At 39.5% G+C, this 23,030-nt stretch overlaps 1 protein-coding gene, 1 non-coding gene and 1 pseudogene across 4 annotated transcripts; 1 reads left to right on the top strand and 2 right to left on the bottom strand.

Annotated features, from left to right (window-relative positions):
* Window positions 1-237: 237 nt before the first annotated feature.
* On the bottom strand, window positions 238-344 carry LOC147943762 (small nucleolar RNA R71). The gene has a single exon (XR_015558639.1). It is a non-coding gene; the product is annotated as a small nucleolar RNA R71 (small nucleolar RNA).
* Window positions 345-12,030: 11,686 nt separating this feature from the next.
* LOC147943763 (casein kinase II subunit beta-3-like) lies at window positions 12,031-13,758 on the bottom strand (annotated as a pseudogene). The gene is made up of 3 exons (XR_015557007.1): window positions 13,055-13,758; window positions 12,845-12,961; window positions 12,031-12,418 (listed from the first exon to the last, which is right to left on the bottom strand). The product of XR_015557007.1 is annotated as a casein kinase II subunit beta-3-like (transcript).
* A 5,437-nt stretch (window positions 13,759-19,195) lies between these two features.
* Window positions 19,196-21,481, top strand: LOC104789253 (protein neprosin-like). Of its 2 annotated transcripts, XM_087452743.1 has the most exons (7): window positions 19,196-19,284; window positions 19,373-19,444; window positions 19,596-19,745; window positions 19,926-20,090; window positions 20,420-20,473; window positions 20,632-20,778; window positions 21,034-21,481. In XM_087452743.1, the coding sequence occupies exons 1-7, from the start codon at window positions 19,213-19,215 to the stop codon at window positions 21,403-21,405; spliced, it is 1,032 nt and encodes a 343-aa protein (XP_087308869.1). In that variant the 5' UTR covers window positions 19,196-19,212; the 3' UTR covers window positions 21,406-21,481. The 2 variants fall into 2 exon arrangements, with proteins under 2 accessions (XP_087308869.1, XP_087308870.1); XM_087452744.1 differs by lacking the exon at window positions 19,596-19,745 and having other exon boundaries at window positions 19,204-19,284.
* The last annotated feature ends 1,549 nt before the right edge of the window (window positions 21,482-23,030 follow it).

The following is a 23,030-nucleotide window of genomic DNA, read 5'->3' on the forward strand; positions in this document are numbered from 1 at the left end:
TTCCATGGATTGCCAATGGAGGACCCACTTGATCACCTTGATGAGTTTGACAGGATATGCAGCCTTACAAAGATCAATGGTGTAAGTGAGGATGGTTTTAAGCTAAGGTTGTTCCCTTTCTCTCTTGGGGACAAGGCTCATTTATGGGAGAAGACTCTCCCTACTGGTGCAATCACTACTTGGGATGCATGCAAGAAGGCTTTCTTAGCCAAGTTCTTTTCTAATGCTAGGACAGCAAGGCTGAGGAATGAGATCTCTGGATTTGCTCAAAGGAGTAATGAGAGCTTTTGTGAAGCTTGGGAGAGGTTTAAAGGGTACCAAACTCAGTGTCCTCACCATGGTTTCAGTGTGGAGTCTTTGTTGAGCACATTATACAGAGGAGTGCTTCCAAAGTTCAGGATGCTTCTTGATACAGCCTCTAATGGAAATTTCCTCAACAAGAATGTGGAAGAAGGCTGGGAGTTAGTTGAGAATCTTGCACAATCCTATGAGAACTACAATGAGGACTATGACAGAACCATAAGATCATCATCAACTGATCAAGAAGATAAGTACAAGAAGGATCTGAAAATGGTGAATGAAAAGCTTGACAAGATACTCCTAAGCCAGTCCAAGTCCATACACTTCATTGGTGAAGAAGAAGCTCCAGTTCAAGAGGGGGAGACTGAGTTTGCTGAGTTGTGCTACATGCAAAACCAGGGAGGATTCAAAGGCTACAACCAAGGAGGGTTCAAGAACAACAACCTCTCTTATAGGAGTACCAATGTGGCTAATCCTCAAGACCAAGTCTATCCACCTCAACAGCCTCAACAGCAATAACACTACATCCCCAAACAACAACACCAAGTGTTCCAGCCACAGTTGTGTCCCCCACCAGGGTTTCAGACTAACCAAGGCCAGGAACAAGACTTAAGAGCAATGATGCAACAATTGTTGATTGGGCAAACACAAGGAAAGATTGAGGAAGCCAAGCAGTTTGCTGAACTAAACCAAAGGTTAACATCACAGTACAATGATCTGAATATGAAGTTTGAGGGTCTTAATTCAAGGGTGAAGTATATGGAGAGTAACATTGCCTCTACTTCAGCTCCAAAACCCAACCAACTCCCTGGAAAAGCTGTTCAAAATCCAAGGGAGTTCACAGCCAAAGCCATTCTAATTCAAGAGGAAGAAGTCACTGAGGACAGTGAAGTCCAAGTTTGGGGGAATTCATTAGTTACTGAAACCCCAAGTGACATTTGTGCAAAGCAACAGGAGCTCGCAGGCGAACTCGACCAAGAGCTCGACCACACACTCGATCGAGTGCATGCTCGAGTGGTCGATCGAGTTGGAGACTCCGAAGCTGTCAAGCCTGCTAAGTACATTCCTCCTGCTTACAAGCCTCCACTACCATTCCCTGGGCGTTTCAAAGCACAGAAGATCAAGGAGTTAAGGGAAATAATTGAGAAAAAGGAGATGTTGGCTAGGCAACAAGAGGAAGAAAGGGTTTTGAAAGAAGAAGCTTTGGTTGAGAAAGAGGAACAAGTGTCAGTCATTCAAGAGATCATCATAGCTTACCAAGAAGAGGAGAGAGGACCTGCCTTGGAACAGTATGAACCATATCCTCTCTACAAAATTTTTTTGCTTGATTTGTCTAAGAAGAAGGCTGAAGCTCAAGATGAGAAGGATCTTTAGAACCTTGGAGGAGTGATCATTCCAGTAAAGCTTAAGGACCCTGGACCATTCTACCTGCCCTGCACAATCAGTTACCTTCACTACAATCAATGCCTTTGTGATTTGGGAGCTTCAACAAGTGTGATGCCATACTCCATAGCTCAAAAGCTAGGGAGAACTGATTTCAAATCCACCAATCTCCATGTGTGCCTAGCTGATGGGACAAATAGAGAGGTAATTGGGAGGTTGGAGAATGTCCCACTCAAGATAGGGAAAGCAAGGGTTCACACTGATTTTGTGGTCATAGAGATGAACAAGGAGCCTGAAGATCCAATCCTATTGGGGAGGCCATTCTTAGCCACTGTTGGAGCAGTAATAGATGTTAGGGAAGGTCTTGTGACCTTGAACATTGCTGAGGATACAGTCATGAAGTTCAACATCTACAACCCAACCAACCTTCCTACCATTGATGACCAGCCTTTTACTATCAAGGACAAAGGTGGTCAAGGAAGCTTAGGTGATAAGGCAACCCCAAAGGCTGAGCTCCCACTTCAAGAGGATTCTGTTGAGAAGCTTAAGAGGTCAGTTCAAGAGCTGTCTAGTATGGTTGAGGATCTCCAAGTCAAGCTGAACAAGAGGTCTTTGAGGAAAGCAAGACCTAGGCTTAAAATCAAGAAGAAGTATGGTTTGAGTGTTAAGAGTGAAGTGATCAAGGATCAACTTCACAGTGACCAAGAGGTTCCAGGGAGGATTTCATCACCTCCTTGGTATCTAGACCAAAGTTAAGAAGGAAACCAAAGTCAAGCTTAGTGACTTTAAACAAGCTCACTAGGGAGGAAGTCTCTAAGGTATCTTTTGTAAATATGGTTTAATTTCTTAGTAGTTTTGATGTGTTTTCTTTTATGTTTTTGTTGGACAGGCCTTTTAGTGAGAATGTAGTTGGTTAAGGAGAGATGTGGACTTGGAGAAGAAGACTCGCAGGCCCACTCGACCATGCCACAAGAGGTACTCGGCCGAGTTGGATACTAATTGAGGCCCATTCGATTCCCATTCTTCTAGAACGATCGAGTGGAGGGAAGAACAAGGAGAAAAATTTTGAAATTTCAAATTTGGTCAAGGAGCTCGACCACGTGCTGGTCGAGTGTGGGGTCGAGTGGCAGCCAAAAGCAAGCCAAAGATTCCCAATTCAAATTTGAATAGTATGGACGCTCCACCCTTGTCTCTTTGTCCCCTTGGCTTCTTTAAATAGCCCACGATCCTAAGACTCTCACATTCTCTCATTTGCTCAAAACTTTTAAATTCAAGCTTTAAAATCTCTTTCAAAGTTTATCTCTTGCTCAAGCTTTGTTCTTTCAAGTTTTTGGGTCACTAACCTATTAACTTTGAGCTTTGAGTCTATTTCCTTCAGTTTCTTTTGAAAATGTCTTCCAAGATGACCAAGAAGTCTCACCAAACCGCTGCAAGCTCCATGGAACGTCGTGATGCTGACCTTGAATCAAGAGGTGAAGCTGGGAGAGCCACTCGACGGAGCACTCGATCGACCATTCGACCGAGTGGTGGTTCGAGCAGTCAGTCGAGCCAGATGCCGTGTCCAAGGAGAGAATCAGTTGAGGAAGATCCTGAGAGGACTGAGAGTGAGGAGGAAAGGGAGCCTACTCTCAATGAGTTTATGAGGAGACACAAGGCCAAAGGGAAGAGGCCAGCTGTTGAAGTGGAGCAAGAAGAGAGTGAAAGTGAAAGTGAGGAAGAGAGTGAAGAAGAAGAATTGATGGATGATGGAGAGGCTGAGTCTTGTGGGCTGTCAAAGAGGCAGCTTTATGATGCTTTCATGAGGATGGAGTTCCTGGGAACTAGATATCCTCACAAGGAGACCATGGAGAAGCTTTCCATTGATGAGGATGTGGAATATCTCTTTGAGAAGAGCAACCTCACCAAGTTCATGGGGCTTTGCATGGAGGGCTACAAGGAGGAAAGCTGTGAGTTCTTAGCCACTGTTAAGCTGCACACATATGCAAGGAAGAGTGCTGAACATGGAGCTGGTCACATCTCCTTTACCATCAAAGGGAAGAAGCATGAGCATTCAATGAAGGAGATAGCAAATGTCTTTGGATTTGAGGTTGGGAGCAATAGGAATTTGATGATTCCAAGAGAAGAACTCTTAGCTGTGTGGGAAACCATTGGGGATAACAAGTACTACTCATCCTCCAACTCCAAGAGCTCAAGGATAAGGAGCCCATTCCTAAGGTACTTCCACAAAGCTCTTGCCAATACTTTCTTTGCAAGAAAGGAAACTGGGAACATCAATGAGGGGGAGCTAAAGATGATTGACTTGGCTCTCAATGGAGTCATCTTACAAGCAAGGAATGGTACCATCATTCTTGGGAGCACAGTGGAGACTGATCTAGGAATGGTGCTCATTGACCACATGATTCAATTGAGAAGTTGGGTAGGAAAGTTGGAGAACAAAGGGTCAAGAGGGGCACTTACCATTGGAGGCATCATCACTCCAATCCTTCAAGCTGCTAGAGTTCAACTTAGAGGAGAAAGTGTCTCACCAAGATGGGTTGACTCAAGCTACCTCACTTCTACTCTCATCCTAGCCAAGGAGATGCATCAAGGGAACCACATCTTCAACTTTGAGCTTCCAACACTTGGGAAAAAGCAACTCATATTGCCTAACCAAGAGCTCACCAACATTCAAGAAGGAGCCAACATTGATTTTTGGCCAGCTGAGGAGCATTGGTTTGATGGAGTGATTCAACATAGAGTTGAGGAATCTAGAAATGCACAAGTAGCTGATGGAGAGGAGCAGTTCTACTTTGAAGATTATGAGCCCAACCCAAGAGATAGTAGAGGAGTGAGGGAGAATGCCAAGAGGTTAACTCTTTTGCAAAAATGGGGTAAATGGCATGGGAAGAGGTTTGACAAGCTGAAGAAGAAGGTGACTAACATGGCCAAGTCCATCAAGGGACTAAAGAAGGAGATTGTTGAGCTGAAGAGTGGAAACTCATCTCCAAGCCATTCAAGCCCTTTGAGGAGAAGTAGCTCAACTAGAGCACTCTCAAGAATTGCAAACCCCGTGGAACCAGCTAGGGCTTCAATGTATGAGCCAAATCAGAGGAGGAAGAGCTCAAGTACCCGAGAACAACAATTTTCGAGGCACTTGACCGGGTCACTCGAGCACCCACTCGACCGAGCACCGCCAAGGTACTCGACCGAGCACCTTCCCAGATCACCCTATGGCTTCCCACCACCAGCTGCTTATCCAGGTTATCCAAGTTACCCTCCCATCCCACCTCAATACTACATGGATCCAGCTCTCTACCAGCAGTTCTGCCAGCAGCAAGCTCACCAATTTGGGACTCGCAGTCCAGCTCGACCCCCCCACTCGGACACGTACTCGACCGAGCCAGGGTCGATCTCCATCGTCGAGCTGCCCCAAAGTCCATCTCCGAGCCACCAAGAGGACCCCAACTACTCATATGACAACATGCAGATGGATGTGGACAACTTCTTCCACAATCCCTAAGGTACCATCATCACCTTCACTTGTATATATCATTGCATTTGATGTTGTGTTTTGTTTATTTTTAGTCTTGAATCCTCAATCAAATTTCTTTCACACAAGGGACCGTGTGATTTAAGTTTGGGGGAGGGTTTGAGATAGCATTTGATGTTGTGTTTTGTTTAATTTTAGTCTTGAATCCTCAATCAAATTTCTTTCACACAAGGGACTGTGTGATTTAAGTTTGGGGGAGGGTTTGAGATAGCATTTGATGTTGTGTTTTGTTTTCTTATTTCAAATTTTTATCATCATCATGTTAGCACTTGCATAATCATCTAAGGCATAGAAAAACCATAAAAATTTGAAAATTTTTTGCAAAAATCTTTATAAAAAGAGTGTTCATGTAGTTTGCATTGCATATTTAAAGTGTTTTGTTTAGCATATAGGACTGTTTGCATTAGGGATCTATAAAGAGTTTTTCCTTGTTAGCTTGTTTAATTCACTAGACTAGGATCAATGCCCAAGTTAATAGTACTTTGATGCTAGTTGAGTGGTTAGAAGCATAAGATTGAACCAAGCCTTGAATTCCTGCATTGCATTTGGTCTAAATTGAAGCATGTTGTGATTTGATTCCATTTCCTATTTATAAGAACCTAATATTGACTTTTAATTATCAATGTGTGCATTGCTTTAAACTCATGGATACCATATACATATTTGGATCATCTTTTCCCTTTTTACCACTCTTGTTGATCCAAGTAGCTGATTTCACTTTTAAATCAGTTTCCCTACCCCTTAACCAAACCTTCTTTCAAGCCTTGTTTATTCTTGTGTGTGAGGCCTATTTTTGGGATTGAGCTTGGTAGAAAGTGTTAGGTTTTAACTGACAAGAGTAAGACCTTGTGTAGTTCTAGTTTGCAATTTTCAAACTAGATAGAACTAGGTGGTTCACTTGTTGGGTTTGGGACTTGGCTGTTTTGAAAAGGAAAAGAGAAAGAAACAAAAGGGTAGAGTCTTTAGGAGAGGAATGTGTTTAAGTAAAAGCAAAAGTCTAGTGAAAGGATGGGAAGTAAAAGTTGTTATCTAATATGGTTCTAAGTTAAAGAAAAGAAAAGAGAGCAAAGAAAAGTTTAGCAAAAAGCTTATGTGTCTTAAGAATAAGAAGAAAAGAGAACCATAGCATTCAATAAGAATTCCCCATTCCACTAGAAAGATCAAATAAGAAACCTCTCCTAAGGCTTGAAAACCAAAAGAGAAAAGGGTTTAAGAGAAATGAAGAAGTTAAAGGGTAGCACTAGGAGCATTTGGGTTTAGATTGTTAGGATAAACACTTTGGGTGTCTTTGGGTAGACAAGGTTTTGTTCTTGTATGTGTCTAGGTGTTCTTACCTTTAGCATTCTTCTAAAGCTCAATCCATTTCATGAGAGAACCTTGATATTGACAAGCCCCACTCTAAAAAGAGACCATCATTGTCTCAAAACCCTTATTACCAAGCCAAATGAGTTTAAGCATTGTATAGAATTGATTCATGTTCTTGATTAATGAATGTTAAAGGAAATGGTTGATTTGAATGCATGTGAATATCTAAGGTTCAAATCAGTAAAGGTTGTGATGTGCTTGTCTAAAAATTTTAAGTACAGCTCTTCACCTTGCATCTTAGTACTAGTAACTTGGACATTGATTCTAGATGGTCTATTTGCAAGCTTTAGGAGCTGAGATCCCATTTTCAAACCTCACCTACCTTCTTATGTCTTGCTTATTTGCTTGAGGGCAAGCAAAGACTAAGTTTGGGGGTGTTGATGTTCATATATTTTACCTTGTTTTCCCTTAGTTTATTTACATCTTTTACATCTTTTGCTATCCATTTAAGCCATTATTGTGTAGCTTTAGGACTAATCATGCATTAGAGTTTAGTTGCATTGCATTTGCATCTTTTCATGCATAAACAGGTGATTTTGGAGCTTAAGGAGCATGGAAGCAATGGAGAAGAGATGTGGAGCAATCATGAGGAGGAAACAAGGGAGTTAAGGCTGAAACAACAAGGTCAGGAGTCCTACTCGACTGCACACTCGACCAGACACTCGACCGTGTGCTGAGGAGGACTCGACCGAGTGGAGATTGCACGTGAGAAGCCAGCTCGACCCCTAGCTCGACCGAGCACAGGTCGAGTTGACCGAGCCGTTGACTACTTTGACTTTTTCTATTTTTAGGGCTTCCACCTTCCCTACTATAAAAAGCCTTGTACCTGCAGCCACCAAAGAGTCTAGCTTTTAGATATTCTCTAAACCTAGTTTTTACCTTTTTTAGTTTTATTCCTTTTGCATTTTTATTTTTAAGATCTTGTACTTCCTTAAGAAAGAAGACTAGATTCTTATATTTTGTTGGTTCAATAACTTTCAAGATATTGAGAATTTGAGTTTCATCCTTTCATCAATATTAAAGATCTTTGTTTTATCTTTCTAATAATGCAAGTTTCAATAATTTCTGGGTTTTTGATTTGTTTCATCATGTCTTGTTGTGAGTAGTCTTCTTAGGATCTTGAGGATGGGTTAGGATGGATTGATCTTGTGGTTTATTTGATTTGGTCAAGCTTGATTGTTGTAGATCTCTTCTAGGCTAGATGTTCTTAATGTTGATCCTATATCTGAGAGGGTAGGATCTGATCTCAAGCTTCTTAGCATCACACCAATGTTTAAGAAGCATAGATAAGGCTAGATCTAGAGCTTACCATTAGGCTTGCTAAGAGATTAGAGGTCTTGTTTGGTTTGAGATGTATTGCTTAATGCCTGCTTGTGTAGATTCTTTACTGTGTGAGAACAAGTCTAGAATTGCATAGGTTTGATTGTTTCTTGACCATGAGAGTGGGAGAAACTTGTCTTAGATTAATATGTCTAGAGGTTAGCTCAAAGTTTGCTTGAGATTTGTTGACCAAGTTAGATGATCACAATGATTAGTTCATCCCATGAATCCATCCTCAGGACCTTCTTTGTTTATTGAAATCTTAGTCTTAATCTTGTTGCTTGCTTGTTGTTTGATTGGTTTTAGCATTACTCTGTTTTTATTGCATTGCTCTGTTTCTGCGTCTAGTCTAGCTCGACCACCCACTCGACCTACACTCGGTCGAGTGCTGCTCGAGTTCATCCCTAGAACTTGTGTTTATGATTTGTGCTTGTCTTGTTTCATTCCTGTTTCATTCCAGTTGCATACATTTAGTTTTCAGATCATCAATTGTCTTGCACTAGTTCATTAGTAGTAGTCTCTGTTTCTGTTCTTGCTTTATCATTGTTTCAATCATTCAGTTTCATTTGCATTTAGTTGTTAGTTCTTGTAGTTTATTTTCTGCATTTTACATTTTCATCTTAGGATTGTTAGTGACAAACAATCATTACATTTGTCTTAACTTAGATTCATATGCATATCTTAATTGTTCACAAACACTCATTTAGGATTGATACCTCTTATACTGCAACAGCATAAGGGGAAATTGAAACACCCATCCATCATTCCATTCATATCTCACCATTGCATACATTCATCATCACACCACACAAATATTCTTGTTTCAGGTAAGAGCCGGTGTAGGAATCGGAGAGGGTGGTACCGATGGTAACGGTAGGAGAGCAGCGCCTACAGTTTGTGCGGGGTGCAGGTGCGGCTGCACCAATGGAGATGGGGCAAGTGCTGGGACTGTTGGCACAAATTTTGGAAAAAATAGCCCCGCCACCTGTAGCAAATCCACCCATACCGGACGAAGTACCGAGGGAACTGGGTGCTCCTTCATACCTGACCTTCATGTACCAAATGCTGAAATTGGGAATGCAGTATTTTAGTAGCGAACCAAACCCTACCGAGGCCGACGCATAGAGAAGTCGTCTCGAAAAGAATTTCGTCTCCGTGTGCTGTCAGATAAAGTATCAGAAGGAAATTTTTATCCACTACTTGTACGGAGAAGCCCACACATGGTGAAAGGGCATAGTGAATCGCATGACAAACCAAAATTGTTCGTGGGAAACTTTTCGTGGCTTATTCCTTGTGAAATACTTTCCGCAAGAGGCCCTTGACCGCCTTGATTTGGATTTCTTGGACTTGCGTCAGGAAGCTTGGATGATACGGGAGTATGTGCCCGAGTTCAACCGTCTCAAGAGGTACGATATTGATGAGATGGAGGATCAGCAGGTTTTGATCTGTCGGTTCTTGCGTGGCATGAGAGTGGATGTCTGCAACCGATCATGATACGTAACTATGGGAGCTTTGCTAAGTTGGTTGAGAAGGCAGCCATGTTTGAAGATGGACTAGCCGAGGAATCTCAGCAGCACTCCGAAGGAAACTCAGTAAAGCTGGTACCACAAGTAAGGTCTGAACCAAGTACTAGATTGAAACAGACCACGGGCCGACCAAATGGTACACGGGTGTGTCCGACCTGCCGTAAGTGACACTTTGGGCAGTGTCAACGCTTCCTGGGCACGTGTCTTGTATGCGGAGGAAAGGACAATATGGCTTGTAGCTGTCAACAAAAGGGCATTGACACTCGGGTGTGCTACCAGTGTGGCCAAAATCCGGACACATTCGACCGAACTGTCCACTGCTGGTAACGCAGAGATGGAAACGGGCAAGCGAGATGTTACCATTGCCGCCACCCGCCAAAGCGACCAGAGATTATGCCTAGGATGTACTCGATCGCGGAATGCCAGGTGGAAGCGAGCACTTCACGGTAGATCATTGGTAAGTCTTGACACTTGCCTTAGTGAAATTTTTGGGTAAAAAATTGTGTTTGTTTTTGGATAGGTTCTTAGCAAGCAAGAATTTTGTAGGGACCATACTCATGGGTGGTGTAGAAATTCATGTGATGTTTGATACTTGAGCTACACATTGTTTTGTGTGCCCACAGATGATTGGGAAAGGTGGATTTCAGAAAGAACCCAAGATAACTTTGGGTTGGTACAAGCGGGGATGATGAACTATGGAGTGGTCCGGAACATCTCGGTCATGAAATGCGGTATGGACATGCCGGCATATTTAGTCATATGCCGAGTAAAAGTACACGAGGTAATCTTTGGCATGGATTGGCTTGGGAAACCCATGGCACACTTGGACTGCCACCGTGGGTGAGTTCTTTTTGAGACCGCTAAAGGAATGTTGGAATATCAGGGCATCAAGCCGATTTCAAGAATGTTGTTATTCTCGACAGTTCAGGCTGAACAGATGATCAAAAAACAGATGTGAGGCTTATATAGCTTCGATCACAATAGAGGAAGTAGGTATGGACATGGGACCCCAAGACATACCGCTGGTACGGAAGTTTGAGAGCGTCGTCAAACCACTGTCCAGACTGCCACTGGCACGTTCGGACCCATTCACCATTGAACTGGAACCAGGTACGGCTTCGATATCCAAAGCTCTGTACCGGATAGACCTGGCGGAGATGGCTGAGTTAAAGACACAGTTGAGTAAGTTGATGGAGACGGGGTTTGTGAGACCAAGCAGTTCACCATGGGGTGCACCGGTCCTCTTTGTGAAGAAAAAGGATGGTACCTTTCGTCTTTGCTTTGACTATCAGGGATTAAATAAGGTAAAGGTTAAGAATAGGTACTCATTTCCAAGGATAGATGAGTTATTTGACCAACTCCGAGGAGCGACATACTTCTCAAAGATCAATTTGGCCTCGGGTTACCTCTAAATTCTTATAGAGGAATCAGACATCCGGAAGACAGCCTTTCTGACCAATGTACCCACAACTTTCATGAAGCTCATGAACAATGTATTCCGTGAATACCTGGACGAGTTTGTGATTGTCTTTATAGACGATATTCTGGTTTACTCAAAGAGTGAAGAGGATCACGGTAAACATTTGAGGAAGGTATTGGGTAAGCTGAAGGAACAGAAGCTGTTTGCCAAACTCAGTAAGTGCAGCTTTTAAAAAAGAGAGATTGGGTTCTTAAGACATGTCGTGTCGGACAAGGGAGTGTCTGTCGATCAGGAAAATATACGGTCCATTACGGAATGGCCTAGACCGCAAAACACCTCGAAAATAAGAAGTTTCCTAAGACTGGCCGGGTACTATCGTCATTTCGTGAAAGGATTTGCAAGTATGGTCCAGCCACTGACCAAACTGACGGGAAAGGACGAACCGTACGTATGGTCGGCCGAGTGTGAGCAGAGTTTCTCGAAGCTAAAGAACAAGCTTATGAGTACTCCGATTCTGACCTTACCAAAACCAGATGAACTGTACGTCGTGTACATGGACGCGTCCGGACGGACTAATGCAGAATGGTAGAGTGATTGCTTATGCTTCACGACAGTTAAGGAAGCATGAAGCAAACAACCCAACCCACGACTTAGAGATGGCGGCCGTAGTGTTTGCACTCAAAATTTGGAGATCCTACCTATACGGTGGGAAGGTGTAAATCTATATAGACCACAAGAGTCCAAAATATATTTTACTCAGCCGGAACTAAACTTACGACAATGTAGGTGAATGGAGTTAGTTGGCGACTATGATCTAGAGATTAGCTACCATCCGGGCACTACAAAAATTTTATCGTATAGTTATGAAAATTTGTATAGGTGTAACACGTTTTACGTAGGTAAATAAAATTTGTTACAGTTTTGAGATAAAAAAAAATTTGTAACTATTTGGTTGTTGCAAAATTTCTCTTTCATAGCAAATTGTCGCAAATTGCCACAAATTAGATACAAATTAATATGAGTAACACCTAACTTCAAAATTCCGTCGCTAATTTACTCACAACAAGCTACACAATGACTTGACATAAACTTGTTACAAATTAACACGTTATGTTTGTAGCTTAATAGTAACAATGGTAAGGACTAAGGATTAGTTTTTGGATAATTTGACAAATTAAACAAAAAAATACCAAAATTTTATTATATTTATAGAAAACAATGGTACAAAATATCATTACAAAGTAAAAATGTAATACTAAAAGTTCAAACCTTTAAGAAAAGTAAAGAATATCTAAAAGTAACAGTTCGTAAGGAGTAGTGTTGAAGCAGACAAATTTTTGTCATGATACAACTTTGGAACTAATTTGCTCGGTAGAAAAAAAAAGTTGGAGTACAACGGACAGTATTTTCCTCATAACAAACACTGCTTTCTTCTCTGACCCGATCAGCCAATGTCATGGCAGCAATTTTCCGTGGTTGTGTACAAACAATCGACTCACCAGCAGCAACTCTAGAATCAGCAAGGAACTGAACCAACTGAGTGCTCTTCCCTGAACCAGTTTCTCCAATTGTTATCTGCAAACACCATTAAAATGAATTATTACACACTCAAACACAGATTCATTTAAATACGGAGAAAACTGAAACTTAGCAGAAAACAGAAACTACTACTAGACAAGACACCATCATAATAACTCAGATCACTGAGGATCTGATTTCCTGTAATCAAGAGTCAAAGACTTTGAATCGCACATTTAGACACTAGAAGCTGATTCTCAAATGTTCCCAAGCTGTCAACGATAACTAGAAAGGCATACGAATTTCAAAGATCACTAAGTCAAATTTGAGAAATTTTAGAGATACATGTTCACCATGAATCCGCTTCTAGTGTCTAAATTTTAGAGATACCTGTTCAAAGATAACCATCCTTAATGTCGTAAAGCAAACAAGGTAGTTTAAAAGCACCAAAACCTAAACACAAGAGTAAAAAGAAACACAAACCATTGCAGCCATTCTTTTAGTTGTCAAAATGTAACAAACATGAATAAGACCATAAAGAATCTCAGCAGCTGATTCCACCATTTCATTCTGTTTTATTTTTTTTTGTAAACATCTCACCTAAATAGATCCCCCAAAAGAATAAGATACTCAGGCCAAAAGTTTCTAACTTTTAGAATGTAGTTTAACAAAAGGAAGAGGAGTCACACTTACTGTGGGAAGATTCGGCATCTAAAATGAGATTAAGAGCATTATCATAGTAAGGAACTTGACCACTTAATCCACAAAGATTGAAATCATCTTGAATATAATCTTCATCGACTTCACAGAAGAAATCATTGCCTCTCAAATTACAAAACCAAGAGATCCACGATGTATCATCACCTTCCGATCCACTTAAGAACAATGCAATTAAAATTAAACTACCACAACAAAAACCACAGATATGAAAGAATGAAGGAAACGACAAACCATCGGGAAGCTGAGATTTAGCAGTGGAGGTAAATGTGAATGAAAAAGGATCTTTGCCTTTAGAAGTGAGAACCCTAGATATGGTGGAAGCTGAAGACTTCTCTAGTTTCTTATTGATACATCGTCGATTCGTTTCCGATCAATAGCTCCACCAAGGATCTCCGATCTCGACGACCCACCACCACCACCTCCTCCTCCACTAGGTTCCTTGTACATAATTTGATTCCTCCAGAATAACAACTCAAAATTACATGGAGAGTCTTGTAAGGATGATCGGAACCTTGCGGTTGAGTGCATTAACCAAACAGTTGGAACCGCTAGGCTTGGGGGCCGCAGACCAAGCGGATTTGTTGACCAGGGTATGGATCGCACAAAAGAAGGTTGTTCAAAATTGACAAAACCGAGTATGAAACCTTAAACAACGAAACCATCTTGGTAAAGGGACGTGTGTGCGTCCCCAAGGAGAAGGAATTGCGGACGAAAATTTTTAAGGAAGCATACCAGTCCAAGTTGTCGATCCTCTCTCTATTTTTCCCCCAATTCATACTTCTCTGTCTACTTACCCATCAAACTGGGTTTACACGATTTTGGATCTAAACCCAATAAAAACAAATGTTAAACCGGTATAAAATCAATTTATACCTAAAAATCAAAATTGAAAAGCCTAGAATTTATCTCACCCAAAACCTCTCTATACTCGAATCGTCTTGGTTCTGATTAGCATCAAGAGACTCAAGCAGAGTGGTGTGGTACTGAAGCACATGGATCACAGCGTTTGGAAACAGCGCGTCGTTACGGTCTGAGCAAACGACGACGTTTGGTGAGATTTGTTTGAGGAAACGGAGGATCAACGGGAGGTAACCGGAGACGACGGAGTTTATCAGGAGATTCACCGCAATTGCTTCTTTTTCTGATGAACGGAGAGAGAGAGAGGCCAATAAGCCGGGTTTAGAAGAAGCTCGATGCTTAGTAACTCGATTTCAAACGGAACCTTGACTTCTCCGGCAAAAGTTTTGAGATTTTCCTCTGTGAATCGAAGCTTGAACTCGTCGGAGACTATTGAAGGAGGAGGAGCAATGTCTGTTAATTTAAGAGACGATGCTCTGTTTCTTCTTCTTCCACCAGAAGCGAGTTCTTGCATTAGAGACGACCACTGTCCTCCGTAATCAACATCGAAATCGATAATGTGGATCCGATCAAACCCTGAATCGTTACACGGTTTTGTTAGTATAGAATCTCATCTTCGTCTAGATCGTTGCTATCGCTCGACATGTTTTGGTGGATTTCAGATGATCGTTTTTAAGCCTCCTCCGCCTTGAGCTATCGTTATAGAGATCTGATAAGAAGCAAATTAGGTTTGGGGATTTCCTTTTCAATTTCCACAGAGAAAGGGGAAAATTTGATTTGAGGATTTTTTGATTTTTAGGTTAAGTTACGTTTAGTAATGTAATCGGGTTGTAATCCGGTTTAATTTGGTTAATAAGGTTTGTGGTTGGTTAACCAAAACAATAAACCGTTAAAACCAAGACGATGGGAAATTAGATGAGAAGTTTAAGTTCGATGGGGAAATAGGCGGAGAAGTATGAATTCGGGGGGAAATAGGCGGAGGATATAAGTCCGAAGGAGAACTGGTAAGAAGTCAAAAATCGATGGAAAACTGGCACGATATGATAGTTCCGAGGGATAAATAGTACGTCGGTCCTCCGACATGCCAATGGGTTTAAGCTGAGAACCAAGTACTGGGTGGGCTGTTGTAAAGTCCACGCACTTCTTGGACCTATTAACAAAGTCCACGCACTTCTTGGCCATGACCAAAAAGGATGGGGCCGAGCTGTATGTAAAGGAGATTGTGCAGCTAGATGGGGTATCTGCTAGTATAGTGTCGGAACGAGACACTTACCTTAGGGCTTTCGAAGGCCCTACAAAAGCGTTTTGGGACGCGAATAGAAATGAGCACAGCTCATCACCCGCAAACGGACAGACAGTCCGAACGGACCATCCGGACACTCGAGGACCTTTTGCAAGCGAGTGTGATGGATTGGGGCAGTGAATGGATGGGTTATTTACCCTTAGCAGAATTTGCCTACAACAATTGCTTCCATGCAAGTATAAGCATGTCACCGTATGAAACATTATACGGTAGACCTTGTCGTACGTCCATGTGTTGGACACAAATGGAGTAGCGGAGTGTGTATGGCCAAGATTTTGTAGAAGAAACAACTGAAAAGATTAAGATTTTGAAGATTAAGATGAAAGAAGCCCAAGTTAGATAGAAGATTTATGCGGATAAGCGTCGGTGGGAATTAGAATTCCAAGTGGAAGACATGGTTTATCATAAAACTGTGAACTACAAGGATAGAGACCGAGTTGCGCTGAATACTAAGTTTACCCCACGGTACATGGGACCGTACCATATCCTGGAAAGGATAGGGACAATGGCGTATAAGTTGTAACTGCCACCGGCAGTGGCAGCCTTCCATCCAATATTTCATGTTTCTAGATGTGCTAAGGAAATGCATAACTAGACGGGAGAATGTAATCTCTGAACCTCCACCCGATCTATAAGCTAACATGACAATCATCGGGCAACCGGTTTGGATAGTTGGTGTTAAGCTAAGGGGTCCGCATAAAAAGAAGAAGGATAGATTGATTCAGGTTGTGTGGGATTGTGAAGGAGTAGAGGAAACAGCGTGGGAATCAGAAGAGGTCATGAAGGTGAACTTCAGGATGTGGTTCGATAAGAGGGAAGTTCCACGAAAAGGGAACAAAGATTCGAGGACGAATCAATCCTAAGTGGGGGAGAATTGTAACACCCCGTGCTGGGCGACCCAGCGGTACGTGTAATGGTACGTGTGCGGTACGGGTAATGGTACGTGTAGTGGTATGACGGGGTACGAGTAGCGGTACATAATGCGGCATTACACGTAGCAACAAACGGTGGTACAGTCAGACATTGGCCATGGGGTCGATAGGATAAATGGATCCAAATGAGAATGGAGAGTTCGAGAATACTGAAGTGACAATTGTGAACAGATGTTTGAATTGAAGAAACGGAATCCCAATTTTACAGTGATTATTGATGCAGGCATGTAAGTTTCTGGATTATATTGGATAGTGAAGTTTCTAGTGTAAGTGACAGTGTAAGTGACAGCACGAGTGATAGTGAAGTAGGGACTGTCGAGTAAAAGGTCGCATCGGGGAACGGTGGATCGGACCAATAGTACAAGGATGGATCGACATGACAATGGGCTGATGAATGGCCCGGGAACTTTGGAATCTTTGCGAAAAATTTAGGCCGAGTCATGGAAAAAGGAACTCAAGAGAAATGAAAACTCGCGGAAAAAGCAATTCAGGTAGGGTAAGGATAGTTTCGAAAAAATAAGGAAACTTGGGGCACTATAGGGCTTATCGTTTTGGGATGTCCAAGGCGGTTTAGTCGGTCCTATATATAGGATTATAACCCTAAGCTCTCGAGAGAGCACCACATAAATATCCTTAAGCCGCCGCGAGAGAAAGAGAGGGAGAGAGTTCCGTCGAGCCTTAAATCCTAAGTCATAGTCGAGGGAGAGATCGGTAAGTGATCCTCCAACCTTAGTCTGTCGATAGTTATATGGTCTTAGCATCGGATGGTAACGATGGCCGATATGTCCGTGTTTGAAACAGGACCGAATCGGAGACCGTACGTATAGAACATGGGAAAACCGAGAGTTAGCACCTAGGATCGAATCCAAAGGCGAGTGTGTGATTGTGGCTAAATTCTTCGGTCGATCTCTTGACCGATGGTTTATTTAGTCTTGATTGCTTGCTTGTCTTGGTTAATGTTTTTATTGCAATAAATCGATGGTTGGTCTAAACGATTTGGACAACTATCCTATTGGTTATTTGACATGCATGACTTGATTGAATTAAACCTATGTTAGATTGAGATTACTGAACTAAGATTGGTGAGACGAGATGACCACTCCACTAAGCAATTTGCTTACGCCTCCTTTTATGGTCGCAGGAAAAGAAAGATCCGATGATCAAAACTTATGTGGCTGACCAGCTCGCATGACGGATGCAAGGAAGGGAGAGAATGATGGTTTTGGGTAGTTTTATTTTTGGTCTAATATTTTAAAATGATGTATTAGCCTTTTTTTTTTTTGACAACGATGTATTAGCCTATTTTCATGACTTTTGTTGTACTAAAACCCTATATTAAATTTGGATACATGTTTTAAGATTTATTTGACCCGTTTTACTTAACCACTATCACATATTGTTTAATGAATGAGTTAAAAATCGATAGGCCCTAATTGTATTAACGAACATGTAGGAGTTGGTACGGAATTTTAGGGTCGGGATCTTACGGTAGCATTAGGCATGTCAATTAGGGCTAAAGCCCGCAGGCTGGCCCGACCTGGCCCTGAAAAATATCAGGTTCGGGTTTAAATATAGGGAAAAAGATAGTCAGCTACATCAGCCCGTTTGGGCTATAGAGTTTTTCGGGCTTAGCCCAACCGGGTTCGGGCCAGCCTGAAAAGCCCTTTAGCAAATATATTTTTACAATTTTGTTAATATTTTTGTTTGATTGCAATATTTGATTAATAATTTATTGTAAATAAAGTTTTAAACTCTAATCCTAGTTTTCATATTTACTTAATAACTATAACTAATACTTTAAAATTTTTATTAATGATATTTTATATGAATTATATATTTGTTTATTTGCTTAAAGTCTCGAAATTTAATTTAGTTTTAAACCTTTTCTATTAAATTAAGTTGGTTGTAGTTAATATAGATGAGTTATTAAAATTTTGTTTGATTTTTTTTATAGTGCACCTTCAAATACTGTTTTTTTAGGCTTATAAGTTTGAATTTTTGATCGGTAAAATAAGCCCGAAAAAGCCCGAAAAAGCCCTGTAGCCCTGTTAGGGCCGGGCTCGGGCTTTGAAATATAGGCTCGGAAATATTTCGGATTGGGCCGGACCGGATTCAAAAATATGTGGGCTTTACCGGTTTCAGACCGGACCGGGCCGAGACAGCCCGATTGACACCCCTAGGTAGCATTCTCATTTAGAGGACCATGTGGACATTTTCGTATTTGATGATTGATGAATTTTATATATGTACCGACCAAACCTAAATCAAATTACCTAAAGAAATTAAAGTGGGCTAAACTATTTTTATATTTTGAATATGTAAGGCCTCAACTAATTATGATTATCTAATGAAACTCTAAAATAATTTAGATTTTTTTCTGGCAAAAAGATATAGGCTGAAATTTTTTTTGACTTTTCTTTCCATTTTCTTATTAATATATCTGGTTGCAGAGAAAAACTATGAGAAATACCCTAAAATAACACTATACCAAGTTTTATGGACAACTATAGCATACATTCCATAAATTTCCAAAATAGCACTATTTAAAATATTTAAAATTAATTTTTAGTATTTGTTTTTTTATGTTTGGGTTCTCAATTTCACATTTAGGATATAGTTTTGAGGGGTAAGGTTTAGTATTTTGAATTTAGCATTTAATTTTAGAAGATTAATTAGTGCTATTTTTAGAATTTTAGAGATGTTGTGCTAAGTTTGGAACAATAACTTATTTTGGTGCTATTTTTAAGAATTTTCCAAAAACTATTCTTATATAATTTATCAGTTTGACACTTTTAGTAAATTTGTAAAAGGTGAAGTGGTATGATTAGCAACAAATTTGTTATTGTTGACTAAAAATGATTTTTTTTTTGACAACACAAAAAATGATTTTTCTTTGAATAATATTTTTATGTATCTCACACTTTTGGTAAGTTAATAAGATGTCAAGAGAGATGGCTAACAAAAAATTTATTACCCGTTGACTCAATTAGTATATATAACAAGAACTTCTCAGTTAGATACATAAGTAAAATTTAACAATGGCTTTACATCTAGTGCTTGTTCTTTCTTTTTATATGCTTTTAACCTTGGGGGCAAATGGAATCATGGCTGTGAGATTCTATAACTTCTACTTCTTTTGTCCATTCTTTATATTGATTACTTTCAATTTGTCAAAGTAAAATTTAGTCGGTTTTACAGGATTTTGATTGTGTGGATATATACAAACAACCCGCTTTCCAACATCCACTGTTAAAAAACCACAAGATTCAGGTTTGGTGGTTAAATATTTTCAATCATATATGTATAAATATGGCTAACGATGCCTTTATTCAATGCAGAATAATTTAATATAGAAGAGCATATTTCATGCTATAATTCTATTTAGTCAACTTAATCTTGTTATTTATGTGTTATGTTATAGGAAATTTTCATTTCAAATGAAAGCCATAGAATAAAAAATAAGTATCAAATAAATGATCAAGGTTGTCCAAAAGGAATGGTACCAATTTCAAAGCAAAAAAATAGAACTGAAAGTGTTCATCTTGACACGTTGGAGTATCCTGGCCAACATGTAAATCTTCTTTTTTATCATGCTTTTATTGTAATATTTATTTCATCCTATATAATAACATTTCATAGTATTCATAGCACAAAAAATGATTATACGCAATCACGTTTTTCTTTTCGTGTTGTAATTATAATATATGTTATATTTATTTAAAGTGATCTTCCTTATTTTTGGTGTATACAGTTTGCAACAATTGAGACTGTATTGGATGGGACCATCTATCGAGGAGCAGAAGCTTATATAAGTCTTCATAATTTAACTGTACAAAATAATCAATACAGTAAAAGTCAAATTTGGTTAGAGAATGGACCTCAGGATCAACTCAATAGTATACAAGTTGGTTGGGCGGTAAGTTACTATAAAACTTATGAAATAAAATGTTTGCATTATACAAGGTCATTTGATTTAACACATGGAAATAAAACTTATAATATATATATATATATATATATTTATTACATTTATATAACAAAAGTATATGTAATATATTTGATTATGTTTATTGCCTTGTATTAAGTAAAAGATCTCTTCAGACTGTAAAATAATTATCCACAAATATAAAAATATATACTAACTTATGGTAATCCAACATTAGTAAATTCGACATGAGATGTTGGAGAGTATGATTATACTTTTGTTTAAAATAAATATTTTCATAAATTTTGAATTTTATACAGGTGCATCCAAGATTATATGGTGACAGTTTAACAAGATTTACAATATATTGGACCGTGAGTGGATTAATTATTTTCTTAACTATATTTCTTGATACATGGCAAAAAAAAAATATTTTATTATTATAAACAATCATTAAAGTCAGACCATTGGTTTTCTTTTACCTTTTTCTTACATTATTTTAAAAATTTTATTATATTTTTAATTTTATTAGGCAGATGGCTATAAAAAAACTGGATGCTATAATATAAAATGTCCTGGATTTGTTCTTGTTACTCGAGACCTTCATCTCGGAACAACGTTTGATAGATCCTCTGTTTATGGTGGTACAACTTATTATTTTCAACCCAAAATTTTTCAGGTAAAAAATTCCCTACTCTATATATAATAAAAAATTTATTTGACAAGTATGATGGAATATTTTTCTTTATGATAAAATTTTTTTTAATTTCAACTATTTTGTTCATGTTTCAAAATACTCTAATCCAACCTCTTTAATATTTCTTGATTTTTTATTTCAATGTAGTTTTTTTAAAATCTTTTTTATTCAAATCACATATATATTTAATTTAAGAGATTTCATTTAATGACTTTTTTATGTTTTGATATTTAATAGGATGGCTTCACCGGAAATTGGGCATTAAAACTATTTGATGAAATAATTGGATACTGGCCAAAAGAGTTATTTACACATTTAAACAAAGGAGCTTCTTTGGTACGCTTTGGAGGGAATGTGTTTACATCTCCTAGTGGAATTAGTCCTCCAATGGGAAATGGTCATTTTCCAGTTATTGACTTTCAAAAATGTTCACAATTTTATTCTGTTAGAGTTAAGAATTTGAACTATCAAAGCGTTGATATTGAAGAAAAGAAAATAAGACGTTATGCTGATTCATACCAGTGTTATAGACTAACATATTGGGGATATGTCAAGAGCAGTGGAGTACTCTTCACTTTTGGAGGACCAGGTGGAAATTGTGGCGCTTGATGATTTATGTCCAATATATGTATCAACAAAAGCTATTTCAAATGTATGAATAATTGAATAAAAGTTAATTAAGCTATATCTTTATTGCATTTGAAAATTAGTTTAGGTATTCAAAAATATATATTTAAGGATGAAGAAAACAAAAATTTAAGTAAATTTTCAAAACACAAAAGGACTAACGAACTTTAAAACATACATTGATGTTAGAGTCGAAATCTGATGGTAACTTGACGAAAGATCAATTTTGGAGAACTAACTTTTGAATTTCATCTCTTTTGATGATCGTTTATCACACAACAAATGGAGCTTCATGTTTGACACAAAAGGTTTCATTGTCTTAAATCAGAAACAAACAAACATGACCATACACCATCTTCAACCAACTACTTTGCTTAGTCCAATCATGACCATACAGACTAACAATATAAAACTCATCATCTTCTTATTCCATGATTTGGCTTCACCTAAACCATCTTCAACCTTCTCCAAGACCTCTTTTGTAACACCCGCGAACCGGAATCCCGGTTTAGGGTGTGCATCGATCGATGCAGTAGTAGCATCGGTCGATGCTGGTTCAATTCTCTGCGTTTTGACTTAAGTCAAACGCTGCGTTTTGGTCAGAAGAGAAAGGGAAAAACCCTTAGGGTCGTGTCTTTTGTCTCATTAGACGTGGTGGCCGTTTTTGAGATAAAAGAGAAGGGAGAAAGAGTTCTTGAGGGTTCTTGGTGATTTCTTGAGATTTGAGGCGTTTCTTGGTGAGATCTGTAGCTGGGATCGTTGTAGGAGCTTCCTAGAGGCTTTTCCTTGTTTGTTTGAGGCTTAGTTCTTCTGTGGCAAAGGTAAGTGCATGACCATGGCTTATCTAAGCTAGAGGATTCTTTAATCTGCTTGTTGTGTGATGTTAGGTTTGTTAGATTGTTGCTAGGGACGTTAGGAAGCTTTCTTGTGGCTTGGGATCGAGTTTTGTGGTTGTAGGAACGAAGATCTGGCGACAAGCTTCGGGGAAATCACGGTGCTCGACGTTGCGTCGATCGATGCATATCTTGCGTCGGTCGATGCAAGTGCGAGGACGGCGCGTAAAACTCTAGGGTTTTCGTGTTACGTCGAGCATGCGTCGGTCGATGCAGACTGGGTATCGGTCGATGCAAGTTACACTTGCATCGGTCGATGCAGCTTCTGTGTCGATCGATGCTTCCCCATTTGGCATCGGTCGATGCATGTGTGGCGTCGGTCGATGCTAAGTCCTGGTTTGTTATTCGTTGTTGTTGATTGTTGTGTGATGATTAATGATACTCTATTGCTTGTGTGTATAGCCCAGTAGATGGGAGGATTGCCTTACTGAGTGTTTATAAAATACTCATGCATTGCAATATGTGTTTGTGGTGCAGGTAAAGGCAAAGTGTGATCGTGGAATCCAGGCAATGAAGAGGAGGATGTTCTAGGGACTCGGTTTGATGTTGTCTGGCATTGCTAGGTTGCTAGAGTTGGGTTATTAGAACATTGCTAGGCTGCTGGTTCTTTGATTCTTGATGTTTGGATATTGTTTATGTTAGAATTATGGTTATATTTTATTATTGGATTATTATTGAATATTGGTTGGTTATTTCCGTTGTTGGTTGTGATTG

Source organism: Camelina sativa, chromosome 5 (assembly GCF_030686135.1).
Source record: "Camelina sativa cultivar CO46 ecotype springtype chromosome 5, ASM3068613v1".
Taxonomy (NCBI): domain Eukaryota; kingdom Viridiplantae; phylum Streptophyta; class Magnoliopsida; order Brassicales; family Brassicaceae; genus Camelina; species Camelina sativa.